The following is a 21,115-nucleotide window of genomic DNA, read 5'->3' as shown; positions in this document are numbered from 1 at the left end:
CCGTGCCCCTTAATGTTTGCGATAAGATAGTGGACTGTCACTCTTATCCACTGTGCACGCCGCCACAACGTGATGGAACGAGAAAACTCTAGAGCTTTCATTTCTGTGATCAATTTACGCCATAATTTTGAAATTTCATCATCCGGCGTAAGTCTGACTGCCTTGAAATCCGTGACTTCGGTCGGTCAGATTCGTGTAACCTTGTAGTACATGATTCGCACACCGGATCCCAAGCAAGTAGCCTTTTGGGTAGGATTGTTGTATTACATTATTGCAATCAAGTAATTCTTTACTTACAAATGCATTACCAATAATAACAAAAACATTGCAACAATGTAATAAATCTCTCAGTTGCGAAGTTCAATGCTGATAGCGACTCGATCAGTTATTTACATGATATATTCATTTATAAGTTTATTGCAATGGTTCCGTTCAAACATTTTTTATAAAATATTTCAGACCTCAGGATAAAATATTAAGGTCTACCTATTGTAGAAACACGTTTCAACTTTATGTTTAAGTAGTGTTTAAAATATATTGCACTATCAGAAGTCATTTTCTACAGATGGTTTAAAAAAAAAGCAGCCAGGCTTGAAAACTGGACGTAAGACAACAGAGTGTGTGAAAATTTTTTATCATGTTTCTCAGAATGTTTTTTTTACATTATGTTCTATTTTTGTTAGCCTTTCCTGTTCAGCAATTGCGTCAGTAATTAACGCACGACGAATTTTCGCAGCACTAGCATGTTCTATTTGAACCTGTGCCACTCATGCTGACGCTTTTTCGCCCGGTGACGTTGCTAAACCATTTTATACAGCTATGTTAGTATCCATGGACTTGTTGTGATTGTCCCAGATTCCTGGACGAAAAGGTCCTTTCATGATGTTGTGCAAGCCAATAAATTTAAAAGGATCCCTGGAAGAAGGTCGATCAAATTACAGCTATAACTGTGACACATTTAAATCTGAAAAAAATAACAAAACAATCCTCGGTAGTGGCTTATTTGTTCATTAGAAAAGACGTGATCATGTGATATATTTCCTAAATTATTTCGAAATTGCATCATCCAACTTTCAAAATATGTATTGCAGCATTGCCTTGGATTTTGAACCTGCTCTCTCAGAATGGTTTACCCTTGCTTGTTTACCAGTTTCGTACACCGGATCTGAAGAGAAGAGTATTTTCCACTTTATTGGATTGGACCAAATGTTGACCTTAGCCACTTGTTCACCGTCGAGTGTTTCATATAGCCTAAATGGGGATTGTGAAGTTTTAAGGAATACTTTTTATTTGAGATTTTGATGGCGCGCCACTTTATATCACAAGTTTTTGAAATATTTATTATTACGCAGTTTGGGAATTTTGGAGCGCAGTGCGCACATAACTGAGTACAATACGAGTCAAGTACGAGACACTGAAGACGGCCTTTCAGTTGTGGTTGAAATACGTATCTGTAAAGATAACAACGTGGTGGAATAAAATGGAATAGCACTAAACTCGTCTTATGACAGATGAAGACATTCCAATGAAAGAGCTTAAAAATTTGCTCAGGTGAGAAATGTTAATGCCATCGAATCTATAATTATTGAGAAAAGATTTTAATGACTTCTTGAAACTGGATTGACTTGCATATTAAACAGAACCTATTGTGAGATTACAAATATTCTTCTTCAATTCACTTCTACTATATAAACATTTGTGTATCTACAGATGCGTATTTTGCTTCCTATTTGAAAACTTGTTCAGTGTTTCGTTATTGACGGTCGTTAGCCAAACACTAAAGAAGGCTTCAAATAGGAAATGAAAGCATCTGCGCATATAAGAGATGAGCCAGCCGAGGGCTGCAAATCTCTATAATAGAGATAATCAAATTTGGGAAATTTTATTGACAATTTCGCAAATTTGACATTCTTGGACATTTCAATTTTGTGGTTCGGTTGTGGGGATCCAAGAAAACTCGGCTAAAAATAGAGAAGAAAGAATTAAAACCACCTGAATTAAAACAAAAATCATTTAACTATTCTAATAGCCAGGAGGAACTAAACAGCTCAGATCAATCCACCTAGCAGTGATGATGCCTTTCTCGTGCATTAGACAATTACATAGAAAAAGTCCAAAATTGCACTTAATGGGTCGTTCACTAATTACGTAAGCGTTTTTTCTTGGGTTTTCGGACCCCCCCACCTTGTTAGATTTTTCCCTTATAAATTATTGTTTGTTCATATGAAGAGTAAGAAAATGTCAGACCCCCCTCCCCCCCTATGTGCATACGTAATTATTGAACGATCCCTAAGGTAAATGGATTTCATTTTTCCCATTGTAAGGTACACTGGGGGAAGTGGAAAAGGAAAAAACGATAGTGCATGTTTGAATTAGTGTAAAATCATTTTAAATTATCTAAATGCGTTCAATCAAAATGGGCTATCAAAAACAGTCAATTTTGCACCAACTGTGCGGTAGTTCATACCATTTTGGTCGCTTGAAATTTGTGGAAAAAGATTAAAAAATAAGGAGTTGTTTTTTCACTTAACCCTGTGGGATGGGGTAAGTTGAAAACAGAGTGTAAAATAATCGAAAATTTTTAGTGAAGTCCATTTTTCTTCATTTGTCAGTTCACTTCCGACACATTCATAGTCGGCTCTGGATAGTCAATATTCAGTTGAATATTAGTCATTGAATATTTATGCACATTTTACAAATTGATAAATTATCTGAAATCTGAACACGTTTCAAATGAGTAAAGTGATTTATCACACAGGACTGAATCCGATTTTCATCCGCGAGGCACTTTCAACGGTAAACATCAACATAAACAATGCTAATTATGTTTTTCTGCACATAGTAAACACACTCTGTGACAGTCAAATGAATGAGTTCGTGGAGTAGTCGTCTGACTATGTCATTCTATGTTTTGAATATGCATGCGATGTTTGTCGAAATTCGGACTGAAGTTGCTTCATGAAGATGAATATTTTAAGCTCTGGTTGAAAACCCATGTTACCTTGATCTTCAATTGTGATGAGTAGTTACATATTACTAAAGTCAATACGATAATTATTCTGAGTATCTTTTGTGGGATAATTTCATTACCTTAACGCAGCGGTTCTCAACCTTTTTCTTGAGAGGTACCCCTTGGAACTTTTGCATTAATTGAGGTACCCCCTCTCGAAATTAGCTTCAAGACTTATGAATCGCTTTTGAATCCCTTTGAAGTAGACTTCCGCGCCTCTTCATAAGAGGCTTCTAAGCCTCTTGTAGAGAGGCTTCCGAGCCTCTTGAAGACGGTTTTTAAGCCACTAAAAAGGAGGCTTCCTTTGCAGCTTAAAACGACGCTTCCAAGCCTCTTTAAAGGAGGCTCCCGAACCACAAACGAAGACTTCTGAGCCTCTTGAAAGAAGGATTATGAGCCTCTTGAATGGGGGCTTCCGAGCCTCTTGAAAGGAGGCTTCTGAGCCTGGAATGAGGGTTGTTGGCGCGACAGGTTCGACTGATCACCCTATGAGCGTTGAAATTTAAATGTCAATTCAGACGAGAAGAAGCGGGAAAGGAGAGTAAATAGTTTGGTTGAACCGAATAGAAGAAGTGCTTGAAGCCTAATCTGAATATAAAAACATATAATTGAATTAAAGTTAATAATTAGTGCGAAGTGATTCACTGAAAATTGTGAGTAGTTATATTGTATGTATTGAATATAATTATAATAAATTGTTTATAGTTTAAGCTGATCCACAAAACAACAAGTGTTTGATTTGCTCTAAAAATTCAGTGCCTTCATACGCCGCAACAAGGGTTTTGACCCTTTTGAAAGGATCTTGAAAGGAGACTTCCAAACATCTTGAAAAGAGGCTTCCGAGCCTCTTGAAAGAAGGCTTCCAAGCCTTTTGAAAGAAGGTTTCCGAACCTTTTGGAAGAAGGCTTCCGAGCCTCTTGATAGGAGCCTCTTGGAAGGAGGCTTTTGAGCCTCTTGATAGAATGCTTATAAGCTTGGAAGGAAGCTTTTGAGTTTCTTGAAAGAAGACTTCTAAGCCTCTTAGTGAAAAGAACCACTTGAAAGGATATTGAAAGGAGGCTTCCAAGCCTCTTGAAAGGAGGATTTTGAGCCTCTTGAAAGAAGGCTTCCAAGCCTCTTGTAAGGCTTCCGAGCCTCTTTAAAGGACACTTTAGAGCCTCTTAGAGGGAGGCTTTTGAGCCTCTTGAAAGGATGCTTTTGAGTTACTTGAAAGGGATTTTTGAGCTCCTTGAAAGGAGGCTTCCGAGTCTCTTTAAAGGAGGTTTCCGAGCCTCTTGAAAGGAGTTTTCGAGCCTCTTGAAAGGACGCTTCCGAGCCTCTTGAAAGGATGCTTTTCAGCATTGAAATGAGGCTTCCAAGTCTCTTGAAAGGAGCCTTCTGAGCCTGGAAGGAGGTTTTTGAGCCTCTGAGAAGACTTCTGAGCCTCTTGAAAGTAGACTTCTGAGCCTCTTCAAAAGAGGCTTCCGAGCCTCCTGAAAAGATATTGAAAGGAGGCTTCCGAGTTTCTTGAAAGGAGGATTTTGAGCCTCTAGAAAAGGAGGATTTTGAGCCTTTTGAAAGGAGGCTTCCAAGCCTCTTGTAAGACTTTCGAGCCTCTTGAAAGAAGGCTTCCGAGCCTCTTGAAAGGACGCTTCCGAGCCTCTTAGAAGGAGCCTTCCGAGCCTCTTGGAAGGAGGCTTCTGAGCCTGGAAGGAGGTTTTTGAGCCTCTTGAAAGAAGACTTCTGAGCAGGCATTGCAGTTTATCCCATCATTCGATCTTCTGAGCAAAGATACTGATGATATGCTGGGATATCGATCTTAGTTATCTATCTGCTCAGTAAACAAAGTGCAATGTTCGCCATGGAGAAACATTTTTTCTCTTCTTTTGTTGTAGCAACGCCCTCGCAGCGTGAACAAACCTCGAATCGCGCTGGCTATCAGGATCATCATCAAATGCTCAAATGATAATATCTTCCCAGAGTGCTCTTTGATTAGGGATAATATCTTTGCACAGATAAAGCTAATATCCTGTGCTCAGATGATATTGCAATGCCTGCTTCTGAGCCTCTTGAAAGTAGGCTTCTGAGCCTCTTCAAAAGAGGCTTCCGAGCCTCTGGAAAAGATATTGAAAGGAGGCTTCCGAGCCTCTTGAAAAGATATTGAAAGGAGGCTTCCCGAGCAGCACAAATCAGACAAAATTTGTTGCAGCAACTTAAATGTGACTAAATGTGGTCACATATGAGTTGCAGTGACCTATGTGGAACATGTGTGCTGCTAGGGTTCCGAGCCTCTTGAAAGGAGGCTTTTGAGCCTGTAGAAAAGGAGGATTTTGAGTCTCTAGAAAAGGAGGATTTTGAGCTTCTTGAAATGGAGGCTTCCGAGCCTCTTGAAAGGAGGCTTTTGGGCCTCTTAAAAGGGATTTTTGAGCCTCTTGAAAGAAGGCTTCCGATCCTCTTGAAAATAGGCTTCCGAGCTTCTTGGAAAGAGGCTTTTCAGCCACTTGAAAGGAGGCTTCTGAGCCTCTTGAAAAAGGCTTCCGAGCGTCTTGAAAGGAGGTTTCCATGCCTCTTAAAAGGAGGCTTCCGAGCCTCTTAAAAGAAGGCTTACGAGCCTCTTGAAAGGAGGCAACCTAATCACTTGAAAGGAAACTTCTGAAGTTCCCAGGAGGCTTCCGAGCCTCTTGTAAGAAGGCCTTCAAGCTGCTTGGAAAAAGGCTTTCGAGATGCGTAGAAGGATGCTTCTAATCCTCTTTTTTTTTTTTTTTTTTTTTTTTTACAATGGAGAATGCATTTACACACTAACCCAGTACACGTGCATTGTAGTTGCCAAACTACCACACGGAAGTGTACTGGAGTGTCGGACTCGACCATACCGGTAATACCGACTAAACTCCCTTGGGCTCCACCATCGTTTCCCCCAGGAACTACCTCGCAGTACTACTTCTGGGGGGATGGCAGTACTAAGCGTACTCGCTCATTATCGCTCACACAGGCACTCGTCCCATGCGAGACTGACTTGGGTGCTCGCACACCATTCACTCCATTTGAGTCTTACTTGGATGCTCTCCCGGGCGCTCCGCTGCCATGCCTCGAGGTGTCAATGGCGGTAACTGCCTGGGCCTACAGATATTACGCTACGACACTCCTGCCTCAGCACGAGCAGATCAATCACACCACTGCCGAAGCAGACCACACGCTACCCTGCCGAAGCAGGGACACTCCCCATGCACCACATGTGCACAACTGTAGGTGTGTGGGTACAACCCACTGCTACCCTGCCGCCGAAGCAGCTTCTCCAAAGACCATTCGCTCCATGTGACCCTTTTTCGGGTGCTCACTCTAACACTCCACTGCCATGCCTCGAGGTGTCGATAGGTCCCTCGACTCCTACCTCAGCATGTGCAGTCCATACTCAACTCTCATCCTCTTGCAACGAAGCAACCGAGCATTAGTTAAAAAAATCATTTTGTTCATTCGACGTTTTGCTCGTTCGATCTTTTGTTCCGCAGCCCTTTATACATTGTGCTGGTTGTGGAAGGCAGAATTCAATTGGGATTTATTGATCGCATTGCATATTATGTACAATATAAATTTTTGAAATAAAAATACACAATTATTAAAACCATATCAATGAGTTTTGATTGGAATTGTAATACGTCCGCCATAACGCATTTTTGTCCGAGGTACCCCTTAAGACCAGCGAAGGTACCCCCAGGGGTACATGTACCCCAGGTTGAGAACCGCTGCCTTAACGGAATTGATCCTCAAGGAATTCTCGTAATAGCTAGGAGAGAGTTGGTTTTGCCTTCTCGAACACTAAGTGTACGTAAAATTTATATGTTCGCCCCAGAGATAAACTTTTTAAAGGAAAAATGGGACTTTCAGGGTTATAATCTAATCTACTTAGTTTAACGAATTGAGATGATGTCTGTATGTGCGTATTTGCATGTATGTGTGTGCAAGCTCGTACATTATCAGCTATTCTATACTTTTTTATTCCTTATATTTGATAGGCACTCTGTGTTTAACCGCTCTGGCCGAGATCTACTGTGGTATTCTGCGCCAGAATCCACACAGAATCTATTTTAGATTTTTCCATTTTCATTGTTGTTGTCGTTGCCGGTCCATCTTGTCGTAAGTCCATTGTGTTCGTTTTGTCCATGTCGTGTATCCAATGATCTTTGCATTGTCCGGTTACCATTTATCCGGGTAACGTTGGAGGAATCCTCCGAGAAATCAAGTTGTCAGTCGTCATCAGGCAGCCTTGACGGTGAGGCGTGCACCTACTCCACCGATAAGGTTGCGCATCCGGCAACTGACGAGGGTTTTGTGGAGGGGCTGGAATCGAACCCGGACCATTCGCAGAAGGCGAAGCAGCAAATTACGCTAGGACCCCCTACCTTCTTAAGCACTTGTCCTTAACCAATTTGTTCGCAAAAAAATTGCATTCAACGCACTTGTTATGAATAAAAATTGATGAATTTTAGAATATATTTACCTATCAGTGCTATTTTAACTTTTTATACATTATTTTCGTATGTTAAACATGTGAAAGGCATCAATACGATAGGTGGATTAATCAGGCTTTTCTCATTTATATTGTCCAATCACCACTGGAATCACAATGATAACAAAGAAGGAACATATTAAGATTCACAGCTATCGAAATAAACCCTGGAGGAAGAAAAAACGTAATTGAGCATTATCCACTTCCCGCAGTGTTTGATACCAGGGTAGATGTAAAACTTTGAATTATTTGCTTTATGGTACAAAACTACAAATTGAATGGGATTAGTTTAATTGTATTGTAATAGTAACCTGTAATATAAATTCACTTGAAAAAGTGACAATTGTGCAAATAAGAATTGATTTTATGAATGCAAAATCAACTTTTCGCGAAACCTAAAATTACAGTTCAATCAAGCGTTAACCGTGTTAGTGTATATATTATACAAATTTCAACATAGTATTAGTGTGAGCATTAAAGCATATTCTTGCATAATGTTATGATATGCTAAAAACTGTAAAGTATATACAATTCCAATTTTCGAGTCGATTTTACACTTACCTCCTTTTCCACTTCCCCAGTGTACCTTATCGTTTTTGCATTAAAATAATCACCCTAGCGGTAGTGTTGCCTTTCTCACACTATAAAACAAATGTTGGCATAATTTTGATCCCTAGTCCGATCTGTTTTCAATAGAAAACAAGTAAGACAGGATTCCCATCACGAATGCAACTTGTTGGAAGCAAATCGATGACGATTGATTCCAAAAGTGTTACAATAACTAGACATGCTCAAAAAAGAAAAATATAAATTAAATCACTATTCCAATCAATTATGTATAAATAATAAAAAAAACTGCGTAAAATCAACATTAAAAATAAGTTAGGGTATAACTACAGCGATTATGATTGATTTGTCAATAAAATTAAAGTGCCAACCGAATTTCGCAGCTTTTGGAATATGAAGAAAAAATTTAGCGCTAAAATTTCAATCGTCATTGAACCTCGAAATAGATGAAACTTTTGTATAAATATCATTGAAATCACTTTTCAAATTAAATCACTTTAATTTTAACACTTTGAAAAGGTAAAAAAGACTTTCGTGTTGTTTTTCTCACAAAAAATGATTTTAGTTTAACCATTTCGGCCCATTTTTGTCTAAGCGGTTTTACTTAGTAAATGTTCCATTTGTTTTCTGATTAATAATGGAGCAATGACAAACAAGTTGAAATATTTTTTTCGGATATCTAGATCATCCAAACTGTCCTGGAGTCCAGAACTTGCGATCTACAAGTTACCATGCGAGCTCTTCCGGCACTCCAAGCTTGGAAATGTATTCAGCCATGTCCATATTATATTCCTAAAGACCAAGAGACATGGTCAGATGGTTTTGGGATATCCTGAGCCATACAAATCGTCCTTGAGTCCAGAGCTTGCGATCTACAACCACGACTCTAGTTTTCTTTCGCCATTCCAAGATTGAAAATGAATTCAAATATGTTCATAATATATATCTTAAAGACTAAGAGACATGTTCAAATGGTTTTGGGATATCCTGGTTCATCCAAACTGTCCTTGAGTTCAGAACTTGCGATCTACAGCCAATAGTTTTTTTTTTCTCAACTAGAAGCTTGGATAAGTATTCAATCATGTCTATAACATACTCCAAAAGACCATGAGACATAGTAAGATGGCTTTAGGATATCCCGGGTCATTCAAACCATCCTTGAGTACAGAACATACGATCTGGAGCAACGACACTACCGACAACACCCACCACTCTAGCTTTGTTCGTCGCTTCAAGCTTGGATATGTACTCAACCATATCAAACATGGGACAAATATGCATATAACAGCAGTATAGAGCCTGGATTATATAGCTTTGTCAAAAGGCAAAATATAGTGCTAATGGTTACTTGGGGTTTCCATCACTCAAAGCTCCAATAATCAAAAGGTCGAGACAGTTTTTGTAAACAAGAGCTGCTCACGTCGCTGGTGGGTTAATTTGAGCCCACCCACGCAATTCAACACCACTGATGGAAGCAGCGAACCCTCTTCTTTCATTAGATTGCACTGGATTACGCAGATGGACACAAATTAGCTCACCAGTGACGTGAGAAGCTTTTGTTTACAAAAGCAGTTTCGCAGCAGATGTGATGAACAAGTTTGACCATATTTCGAGACATTGAAAGAGGGACCGTGTCTACTACCCTAACGTGTATAAGCTTAATATCTACAACCCAAAAAGAATTTTGAGCGAGACGACGATTAAAGCACATCACACCCTTAAAATGTTTTACACAATTCGGCACCAACATTTCAAAAGGGCGAAACTGCTGAAGAACAAGTTGAAGCAAGACAGAAGGTTGGCAGTGAAAATGATATTACAGAGGAGTATGAGACGGCCTTTTTTGTTGAGCGACTAAAAATTGGGAATGCTAAAGTACTGATTAGCGAGGTGAAAGTCAAGGATTCATAGCTAAAGGCTATCCAACATAAATTGTATTGGGTGGAGGAAAATGAATAATACACACAAGAAAAAGAAGAGGAACTTTGAAGTATAATTTGTTATGAAGGAGGAACAGAAGAGCATTGCAGCAAAAATTTGGTTGAACGGTATAGTGATGAAAAGCTGATTATTTGTGGTAGCGTAGTGGGGCCCTTATTAGCCGTGGGGTAAGACGCCCGGCTACAAAGCTAGCACATCCTGAGGGTGGTTGGGTTCGATTCCCGGTGTCGGTCAAATTATCTCGATTTCGTAGGCATAAAAGTATCATCGTGTTAGCCTCATGACATACGAATGCAAAAATGGTAACATGGCATTAGGGTGGTCGGTATTGGCCATTTTTGACAAATACCGGTATTCGGTATTTGGTGGAGTCAATACCGGTAATACCGGTAAAATACCGGTTTTTGTGAAAATTTTGGGTATTAAATGAAAAACTTTTGATTTGTTTTTTTGGATGAAATATAATATTTGTTGACAAATTCCAAATGTTGAAATCATTGTTTGTTGAGCTGGGCAAAGCAAAACTTAAGTAGACTGAACATACTGAGCGACTCATCTCCTAATCCACATTGGATTTTTTGGCAATGTTGTCAACTACTGAGACTCTGAGACTCTATGTTGTCAACTCTCTGGTTCAACCGAAATTGGACGAATGGTTCCAAGGCCATCGAAAGTCACTGTCAAGTACTTACCATCCAGCCCTTCAGAGGCATCATCTTCGTACCGATCGTCAGTAATGGTCGTTGTCTCAATTTCAATGATCGCATCAGGAACACGCTTACTGATCGACGCTTCAAGATCTCGTCAGATTGCTTGATCAAAGTACCGTGGGGCATCGAAATCCGTACACTTAAGCACCTTAGTATATGAAAAAGTCATTAGAAAATAGGAATCGAATGTAAATAAAACATCTGTCATTGACACAGGCGCATGAAGCCTTCTTCTTTTGAAGTGTTTCACATTTACTCATTAAAAACTACGAAAAACATGATAAAATAATAAATTAAATCAACTACTCCTGACTCGAAATCCGTCCACCGTGGACGGATTTCGAATCAAAGGATCAAAATCCGTACAGCTATTTCTTAACTAAATAGTTAAATTGAAACAGACTGATTGACTAAACTACCACTGTAACTAGTTCGATATGCACCTTGAGAAGCGATCCTTTCGATTTGTATTCCACTTATCTTATGTAATGATTTGCAATAAGCAATTAAAACACAGTTACTTTCGGTGCAATTATGCTCTACCCGAAAACAAAATGGTGGCACAAACTCCGCGTTTGGTGGGTGGAAATTTTTTTTTTGATTTTTGTTTTTGTTTTAAAAGCTTACTGTCAAGTATCTGAACAGGGTAAGATTAATTACTCCTACATTAATTACCTTTAACCTTCTTTAATTTATTGATATCTCATTAGGTGGACGGATTTCGGTGCTGTACGGATTTCGGTCCCGCACGGTAGCTCTGGATGCCTTGAGGAAAATCGTTTCTGATCAATCGCTTTACGGCAGTATTATTCAAAAAAAAACAAAAAGATCGTGCAGAATTCACGGCAGAGTAGTTCCACAGCAGCCTGAACAGGTTTGAGGGCTTATTTTTTCCCGAAACGCCAAAGAATCATCACTGAAGTTTAATTCGAAACAAAGCTTCAACTCATAGATCCGTCAGCCACTAATTCAAATTCTTTTTTGAATTCAAAACGGACATATTTTTACAGCAAATCGATTTTCTCAGGTGATTCCTGGAGAAGAACTACTACAATAAAATAAATAATCGTCGAATTGGTAATTTGTCGAAATCTCAACAGCAGAACTGTTCGGTAAAATTTAACTGATTTTCGGTGATTTTGACAGTTGAGCAATGGAAAAAATTACAAAAAATCTGTAAAATAAATTACCGAACAGTTCTGCTGTTGAGATTTCGGTAAAACTTACCGAATACGGTGAAATGAGGTAAGTGTGTATGGCTCAGTGATGAAAAATCACTTAAATAATGCCTAAAAAATACGATGGCACGTATCTATTTCACAATTTCATATATTGAGAGAAAATTCCCGACGATGTTAGTAATGTTCATTAAAGACAAAGATCATTGGCAGTTTGACAAATACCTAAGAAAATGAAGCAATACGTATGATTAAGCTGTTGCTGTAGGTGAACGTCGTCATTGATGCTTACTTGTGCAAAGGTTCATTCATGCTCGCATTCAACAAACTGGTAACCAAATATTTCTCCCATCAATGCTGTATTTCCTATTTATATGGGACAGATACGCGATTACAGTCAGTTTTGCTAATTAATGTAGGTGAAAGCTATTCGAGATTTTTTATTCCATCAGCTAAATTTGAAATACCGAAAATACCGGTATTTTTTGTCTCTAAAACCGGTATTTTCGGTATCCAAAATTGGCCGGTAATACCGGTATTACCGGTTTCGGTACTACCGGTTAGACCAACCTACATGGCATAGAGATTGGCATAGAACTGTGGAAGTGCTTAATGAACACCCAGCTGCGAGGCGGCAGTGTCCCAGTGGGGGATGTAAGCCAATAAGAAGAAAAAGGCTGAAGATGAAAGAATAAATCAACCAGAAAAAAATTGTGGGAAGGGGAATCTAATATAGTTTATTTCTTCTTCGTTTCAGAGAGCGAATAATGGCGCTTAAACTTAGTCTAATTAGCCAGGGAAAGTTTAATAGATTTGCCCAGGGATTAAATCCAAAAAAGAATTAAAAAATCTGTATCTACATACCATCTCTGTATACATATACGATATGTAGCATACAGTAAGAGATTTTTTTTCGCAAGCTGTCATGATAAAGAACATATTCGGGTGGCTATACATGATAAATTTCTTTAAAAAAGTTCCAAACGCGAGGAGCACTGATTCTGATGATGCATTTCAACTAGTTCTACACAGCTGTGCGTTCCCCAACACAAAATGAGCAAGTACTAAGGGACAATTATCACTTCTCTGTGGGGACTGCCTATCCGATTCTGTTTTTTTCTGCCCAGATTGGACTGCTTTGGGACCAGACAGACACTCGATTTTTTGTCACGGATACGCCTGTCGGCACAACATCCAAGGGCACTGATTGTGTCACTCGAGTATCGTCGTCAATCGGGTGCATTCGAGGGCAGCCGGAAACCGATATCAGCTTTTTGGTAAGTGTGCGTTGGACGTGAGTATACCCTGTGCATGGGCCAAAGGCCGCGGAGACGTATGAGAAGCATAGCAACAGAAAGAAAAAGAAGACATGCCTGTTATGGAGAGCATGGACCAGGTAGGTGTAGTGAGGGTCATTTGGTCGAAAGGGTCGTTTGACCGAAAGGGTCGTTTGGCCGAAAGGGTAATTTGGCCGAAAGGGTCATTAGGCCGAAAGGATCATTAGGCCGAAAGTGCCATTTGGCCGAAAGAGTCATTTGGCCGAAAGAGTCATTTGGCCGAAAGGATCATTTGACCGAATATGACATTTGACCGAATATGACATACGGCCGAAAAAAAAAGGCCGGCCGAAAAGTGAGAAATTAGAAATGAGAAGAGAGACGTCTTACTTCTCACTCTTCATTTTTCTCTTCTCACTGTAAAAAGTGAGAAGCGCGAAAATAGTAGTGAGACGTTTCACTACCCACTTCGCACCACTCACTTTTCACAGTGAGACAAAAAACAAAAATAATTTAATTAACCACATATTGAATAGGGATTAACTGATGTTTAGAACACTCAATTATTTGACTATACGAAGGACACTTATGACAATGAAACGCTGAGTGATTTTGTAAGACACAATAGAACATAACATTATACTAAAATTTATAGCTAACTATACACTACATCTACAGAATCCATTGAAAAAGGACCAGTAAAGGTACCGAAACGTCGGATCAGAATTAATATAGCGTTTTAGCTGGTCATCAGACTGCATAGCCGATAAACACTTCAACGTAATAAATAAGTGAGAAATGAGACGTCTCATTTCACAATCCTCATTTCTCACTTCTCACTGTTAAGAAGAGGAGCGCGAAGTGACTAGTAAGACGTCATTTGAAAGGTGAGAAATTCTTCTTCTTATTGGCATTACATCCCCACACTGGGACAGAGCCGCCTCGCAGCTTAGTGTTCATTAAGCACTTCCACAGTTATTAACTGCGAGGTTTCTAAGCCAAGTTACCATTTTTGCATTCGTATATCATGAGGCTAACACGATGATACTTTTATGCCCAGGGTAGTCGAGACAATTTCCACTCCGAAAATTGTCTAGACCGGCACCGGGAATCGAACCCAGCCACCCTCAGCATGGTCTTGCTTTGTAGCCGCGCATCTTACCGCACGGCTAAGGAGGTGAGAAAAGAGACGTCTCACTTCTCACTTCTCACTGTGAAAAGTGAGTAGTGCGAAGGGGTTAGTGAGACGCCTCTTTACTCATTTCGCGCTTCTCATTTTTTATAGTGAAAAGAGAAAAATGAAGGGTGAGAAGTGAGACGTCTTCTCATTCCTAATTTCTCACTTTTCAAATGAACTATTCGGCTAAATGATCCTTTCGGCCAAATGACCCATTCGGCCAAACGACCCTTTCGACCAAACGACCCTTTCGCCCAAACTACTCTTTCGGCCAAATGACCCCCTCGGCCAAACGACCCTTTCGGTCGAATGGCCCATTCGGCCAAATGACCCTTTCGGCCAAGCGATTCTTTCGGTCAAACGACTCTTTCGGCCAAACGACTCTTTCGGCTAAACGACGCTTTCGGCCAAACGACCTGTACAGTAATTAGCGTAATTGCTTCGATTTATTCGGACTGTATTCGTTCACATTCTCAACTATAGCAATTCTTCCTCTTCGCTGTTCGATCACTTCTGCTGCTTTCGATCAATTTCCGCACTTTCAACCACTTAGAAGTAATTCCCCTTTGACGCAGGAAGACACACGGCGACTGTTTGGAACCTTTCTTCCACTTGAAAACCAACAAAACCCGTTCGCGAGTTAAATCGTCAGGAAGAGTATTCTCAACTCATTTTTATTATATAGATTTCTTGATATCTAGTTCAAACATATTCTAAAGACTGTCGTCTCAAATTCAGCTTATTTGTTCTCCATTGGTGCACATTATTTGGTGCAGGAACAACAGACGTAGCAAATAATAGAGTGAAGGCCTAAAAGGTTCCATACATTGCAAAATCGTGTTAACTTACCTACAGTTTAAGAAAATATAAAATATCAAGAATTAGATTAAGTTAGATAAATTTACAGATGACTCACATGTTTAACAGCATACAAAATATTTTGGAGCTATGTTTTCCAGATCCAGCATAACAGGCAGAAAACAAAACACAAATAACGCAACTTTTCCAGTTAAGTCGAAACACAGTTGCGTAATTTTCGTTTCTAACCCATCTAATGCTATGTCCAAATTTCCCAAACAAGCTTCCCAAGAACTGCATCACTTCAACGGAGCTACCGCTATAAAGAATAGCACGCTGCACGCTCAACTAATTGTTCCAGTGCTCCAGTTTTACCGGAAAAGAGCGAACCCACGTGCCGAGTTTCTTACGCACGCGATGGGATTTTCACCTTTTACTTTCGGGCCAACAAAGAAACAATCGTCCAATCAGAAGCCATACACCACGGAATGGAACCACTGAACGGGTTCGCATCCACATCCACAGCGTTCGAAAGGGGCAATTCAATTGTGGGTCGCTCGCTCAACCTGTTTGTTCTAATGATGGTCAATTTCTATAACCAGAAAAAAGTGGTTCGCGAAATTTTTGCGCGAAAAATAGAATGGAAGGAGAAAAACATTGAAATCATTTCCCAATCCACAGAAGAATGAGGTTAAAGTACGGGTTTTCATTTGCGTCAGCCTCCCTGGCCGCGTGCCGCTGGTAGTCGTCCGTCCGTTATTGGGGAGGCAGTTTTTCACCATCTTTAAAACCGAAAACTGCCGGTTTTCGGGCGGGCGTTCGTTCGCTTACTTCCGATTGATGAGAAGTTGTAGCCGGTCGCCGTCCCTGGCCTCGCCACACCTGCCCGTTAGCCCGCACACCTTCCCAAACAGACCGTCAGGTTGATTGGGTTGCGGGCTGCTGCACACATAGAGTCCGCGTTGACGTAAGCAGCTACCAGTCATGGCAGGCGATTGACTGCGCGCGGGTGAATTTCTTTGTGACGGTGTGAGTGATCACGGCATGGAGGCGTGTACGCCCACGACTTTTCTCTTCGTTCGTAACCGAATGACGTCATGGCACGGCACCCAACCGATGCATGATGGGTTACTGAAGCGGTTATAACTGGAAACTGCTGTGAGACCGAGAAGAATTTCACCTTATCCTACTTTTTTTTATCTAGCGGCAAATAACACGAGCGAAGCACCGTTGGGGAAGGAAATGGTTGTGCTCCATCATAGCGGTGTAAGATTGTGTGAGTGGGCGACTGGAGTAGTACTTCATCAACGGCATGTTTGTTTTTTTATTCTTTTCTGAGGAAAATTGCGACACGTGCCAAGGTGGAATCTGGGGGAGGGAGCGGGTGGAAGCCGATCAATGAGAATACGGATTCATTGGAAGCTGCTTGGGTTGGCGGAATCTCTTGCGTGTGATATCGTGCCCGAGTAAAAAGAACCATTTGTGTTTTATGTTTGTAATTGATAGATTTGTATTATCTCTTTTTCTCTTTTCATTGATTCATTCTTTTGCATTTCTTTTTTCTGACATACAAGTAGAACATATTATCATAACAGTTCTAGATATTTGAAATAAATTGTTGAACTTCTTCGACTCTCACTCTTTCATTCTAGACTTTTAAATAAGTTACTAAAACTCGATACGATTAGTAAAACGATCATTACTTCCTCTCTTAACGTTAAAGTAATTTTAAACGATCACAGATGTTTTATATTATATTATAAACATAGGAAAAGAAAACTCAAAACATGTACAAAAAACCATAACAAAAACGCTGTCTATGTCCCTGAAAACGAAACTAGCAACTCTGACTCTGATTCCAACCTCATAAACCCGCTCCTAGTTCGAGTAACAGTAGTACAGATATTGATAGATTTTCAACCTGGAATGAACGTTAACTCTCTTTCTCCTGTGTTCATTGGGGAATATGTTCGATGAAGAAAGATAGGGACAGCACAAACAATAGACACGCGTGCTTGAGCTCGCGAAAGCTAAGATCTAGTCAGTTCCGATAAAGTATTCACAAGACTTGTAAAACACACGTTAAACACTTAGTAGACTGCGGCCGCCGTGACGAATTGTACCGGGACGGATGCATCCTGGTACGCCGAAACTGGGTACATCGGCTGGTGCTGTGGCGTTTGCGTAGACTGCTGCTGTCCCTTCTGACCTTTGTCTTTGTTGTGACGCTTGACATGCTTGGACAGGTGGTCCGAGCGCATAAACCGGCGTTGACAGACGGGGCAGACGAATTTTTTCTCCCCAGTGTGGGTGCGCTTGTGGCGGGACAGCTCATCAGATCGGGAGAACCGTCGACCGCAGTCTGGCCATTTGCAGATGAACGGCCGTTCGCCGGTATGAATGCGTTGATGGGCCTTCAGGTGGCTGGATTTGAAGTAGTTTTTACCACAGTTGGGGTGCTCGCACTCGTAGATTCGCCGACGTTCTGGTTTCGGGGGAGCAACTGGGACAGGGACGGCAGCGGCGCTGGCTTGTTGAGGGACAAGGAGCGCTTTTCCGTTGGTCTGGCCGAGTATGTTCTGTGAGATTTGCGGAGGGACCAGAACGAAGCCATTTGGAGTGGCAAGAATAAGTTGCGGTATCTTAGGGGCTATCACAGGAAGCGAGGTTGTGGACTTGACTGGAACGGGTGCAGGCTTCGGCATGGGTGCTGGAGCAAGCATTGCCGGTGCAGCAACAGGTACTACGGAAGGAACGGCAGGTACATATTGTTGACTGTGCTCTAATACTCGACTAGGGTGTGTAACTGGAGCGGTCGGTGCAACGCTCATTCCCTCCGAATGTTCTCGCGATGTGATATGATCCGGTATCTGCGTGTTGATCGGTTGCTGTTCAACGGCTTGAGACTCCATTGGCTGGAAGGGCGAACGACGGCCCATTTTGTACTTGACGCAACGGAATACATTCAGGTTTGCATCTGGCTCCTTGGCCGAGGTGCAGGAACCGTCCTTATTGATCCGCATAATGACGCTCTCGCGTTGTGGTTGAGCAGACTGCAGAGCATCGTCGGCGGATTTGGTGTTTTCGTCTTCAGAACCGGAAAAGTCCGAAGGTGGTGGAGTCAGCGATGTGTGATGGTAATGCTGCTCCAGTTGGACCGGGTCGCGCACGTACAGGCGCTTCCTCGGTGGTAGATCAGATTCATCCTCCGACAGATCAGAGTGATTGGGTGTAGTAAATCCCTTGGTCAACATCTCTGCGACACGTGGCGAGGCTTGGTTCTGTTCCAATTTGCGCTTCAGAGCTTGCTTAATTTCTGTAATAGTCTGTAAGCAGAAAGAGAACGAAAACATCGGATTAGCGAACGTTTCAATGACAAAGAACGGAAGCATACACATTACAGTCAAATACGAGTGCCATCATTCGAGTAAAGTAAAAAACAACGAGTGAGACGACCTTGCCAAATTCAAATCTGGACAGCCATATTGGAAAACACGCAGTTGGTCACGTATTCGCTTGTTAGAGCCCCCATGAAATGGGTGTGTAGTCGCCAGCACTACAAGTTGTGGCCATAATTCCGTACGATTTTCTAGCTAAAACGCTCAATAACCAGTTTCCGAGAAAGGATGAGGCAGCAGAAATGTTTCTCCATAACGTAAAAAATAAATAAAACAAAAGCGTTCTTCTACCTCGTCGCAATCGCAGTAGGCGAAACCGCAAAAGCAGCGGTACGACGTCATTGGGAAGGTTGCACCAACGAAAGGGAGCGTGGCAAAGAGCGAGAGAGGGGAAGAGAGTAAGGCGAAACGAAAACAACAACACTCGTTGAACAAGCGAAGCGCAGGCAGCGGCAGGGTCCAAAGTCTACCCGACCGGACCGAATGCCTTTTAACTTGCCATGCAGTGTTCACGTGAACACCAGCTGATTCCGAGCGCTGACTGCGTGATCAGAGCGTGATCAATGGGAGCGAGCGGGATGGGTGCCTTTTGTGTTCAAACTTCATTCGCGGCAGAGTGGGACGGTCGCGCTCACACCCTCCTTTGCCGCATCATCGCTGAATGTAGATTGACGTCGGAGTATTTTTTTTATGGCGCGTACGCCCCGCTTGCTACAGTTGAACGGAGTTATTTATATATGTGGGGTAAGATGGGGTGTGACGAAGACTACGGAGACGATTTGAAAATTTACCACAGCGTGGAACGGTATTGCAATCGAGAGGTGATGCAAGGTTGTACTTGGTGGGATTAGATTCCGTCTTAGTCGTAGCGAAATTACTCTCGACGGACACTAATTTTAGCTGATCGCAGCCGTATTTTTAGTGTAGCTAATTTTCTTTTGTACTGTACTATTTTAGGGAGCAAGAAAATTAAGCTATGGGGTGAAATGGACTTTACATGGGACCACAATTTCAGAGAGTCATAATCAAATGATGGTTAATTGGGCAGACTTGAGGCGCTTTAGTTGAACTACTCAATCACTCCGAGAATTTCATTTAAAAAAACAGAGACAAATCTGTTGCTGATAACGAAATCCGGGTGTGGCTAAATATAGCCACTTCCCACCGTTCAAGCTTGTCAACACTTACAGACACGTGAACTTCGCCTGGTCACAGCGTGGCCTCGATGACTCGGCAGTGTTTGCAGTTTTTCCGATTTATCCAACCCTAGTTATTTTCTGCCACACTGATCGAGTAGGCTGATCATGCTCTGAATGGCTGACAATTAATTTTGCGATGCGCTTCAGTCACAAGGTGACACATTAAAAACTGCAGTCATAGCGTTTTAAAGCTCTATTTATAGAATAGTTCTGAACTCGGTGTGAAATCAGACCCTGTCTTTTCGGCCATTTTATGACCAAAACTAAACTATGTGTCCTTCAGAAATTCCCGCCCACCAAACCGAACCAACGCCACGTGATGGCGTACGTGCTCACTCGCGCCGAACCGCCGTCCAAATTTTGCTTCCGGTTGTTTCATTTGGCAGAACCACGCTTATCAAGCGTGTTTCGAGCTGCCTACCGGTGCAGGGACGAGCCATTTTGAGACTTCGACAACGCTTGGCGTTTGAAAATTCGCGCGGCACTGCCTTTTGCAAGTTAAGCCGACACATCGCGAACATTCGGGCATCACATCATGGGCCGCCCGGTGACGGCAATGACTATCTCATCCAGCGAAGAGATAACAGCTAATTAGCAGTACTTTACGCTGATTACTGTGGGAACTTAATTTTTTGTGCTACAATAGACACTTATATTTTTGCACACAGAATGAAATTTGTTACGACTGATAAAAGCCTACCTTTGAATCTTTGCTGCCGGTTCCAAGTGGTGGTGTTGCCGGAGGGGATGGTAGTATTCCGGATTCCTCCATCTATGCAGTTACTAGTTGTAGTTTTATATCCACACTTTACTTTTTTACCGAAAGGTTGAAATCTCTTCTCCTTTTTTCTTTGCAAGCTTAACGTTTTTTGTTCACACTTATTGCTCTGCTCTCGTTAGGTTTTTTTGTTACCTCAATTTCCTGAGGATTGCTGAATCACTTGTCTCTTCTTTCTTGAAACTCGTCACAATTTGAACTGATTTGTAAGTTTCCACTTGTTACTTCACTTGGCTGGAATTCACTTTCCTTGGCTGCTGACGCGCACTTGCACTTGCTTGGTGTTCACTTATTTCCTTCTTGAGTAGGGCCTTTTTGGGCAGGAGAGCCAAAATTCACACTTTTCTCCTTACACGTCCGCTTTCTTCGACGGCACAGAATGTTGTAAGCCTTTGTTTAGGGTTTACAGTGCTCTTCATAGCTGCCGTAGCCGCGCCGAGCACCAACACGCTCGCTTTGTGTCCATGCTAGTGTATGTGCTTTTCTGTTTGTACACGCTCGTCGTTGCTTGCTTTGATGCCATCGTCGTTTCTCACAGGGTGATTCGAAAAAACTACCACGATGCTAGCTGCTGATACCCACACACGGTTTCCGTT

At 41.6% G+C, this 21,115-nt stretch overlaps 1 protein-coding gene across 1 annotated transcript; it reads right to left on the bottom strand.

Annotated features, from left to right (window-relative positions):
• Positions 1–16,623: 16,623 nt before the first annotated feature.
• LOC134213642 (Krueppel-like factor 13) lies at positions 16,624–20,912 on the bottom strand. The gene is made up of 2 exons (XM_062692887.1): positions 20,442–20,912; positions 16,624–18,470 (listed from the first exon to the last, which is right to left on the bottom strand). The coding sequence occupies exons 1-2, from the start codon at positions 20,511–20,513 to the stop codon at positions 17,235–17,237; spliced, it is 1,308 nt and encodes a 435-aa protein (XP_062548871.1). The 5' UTR covers positions 20,514–20,912; the 3' UTR covers positions 16,624–17,234.
• Between the last annotated feature and the right edge of the window lie 203 nt (positions 20,913–21,115).

This window comes from Armigeres subalbatus, chromosome 2 (genome assembly GCF_024139115.2).
Source record: "Armigeres subalbatus isolate Guangzhou_Male chromosome 2, GZ_Asu_2, whole genome shotgun sequence".
NCBI classification, from domain to species: Eukaryota; Metazoa; Arthropoda; class Insecta; order Diptera; family Culicidae; genus Armigeres; species Armigeres subalbatus.
This window is presented reverse-complemented; position numbering and strand designations above follow the sequence as displayed.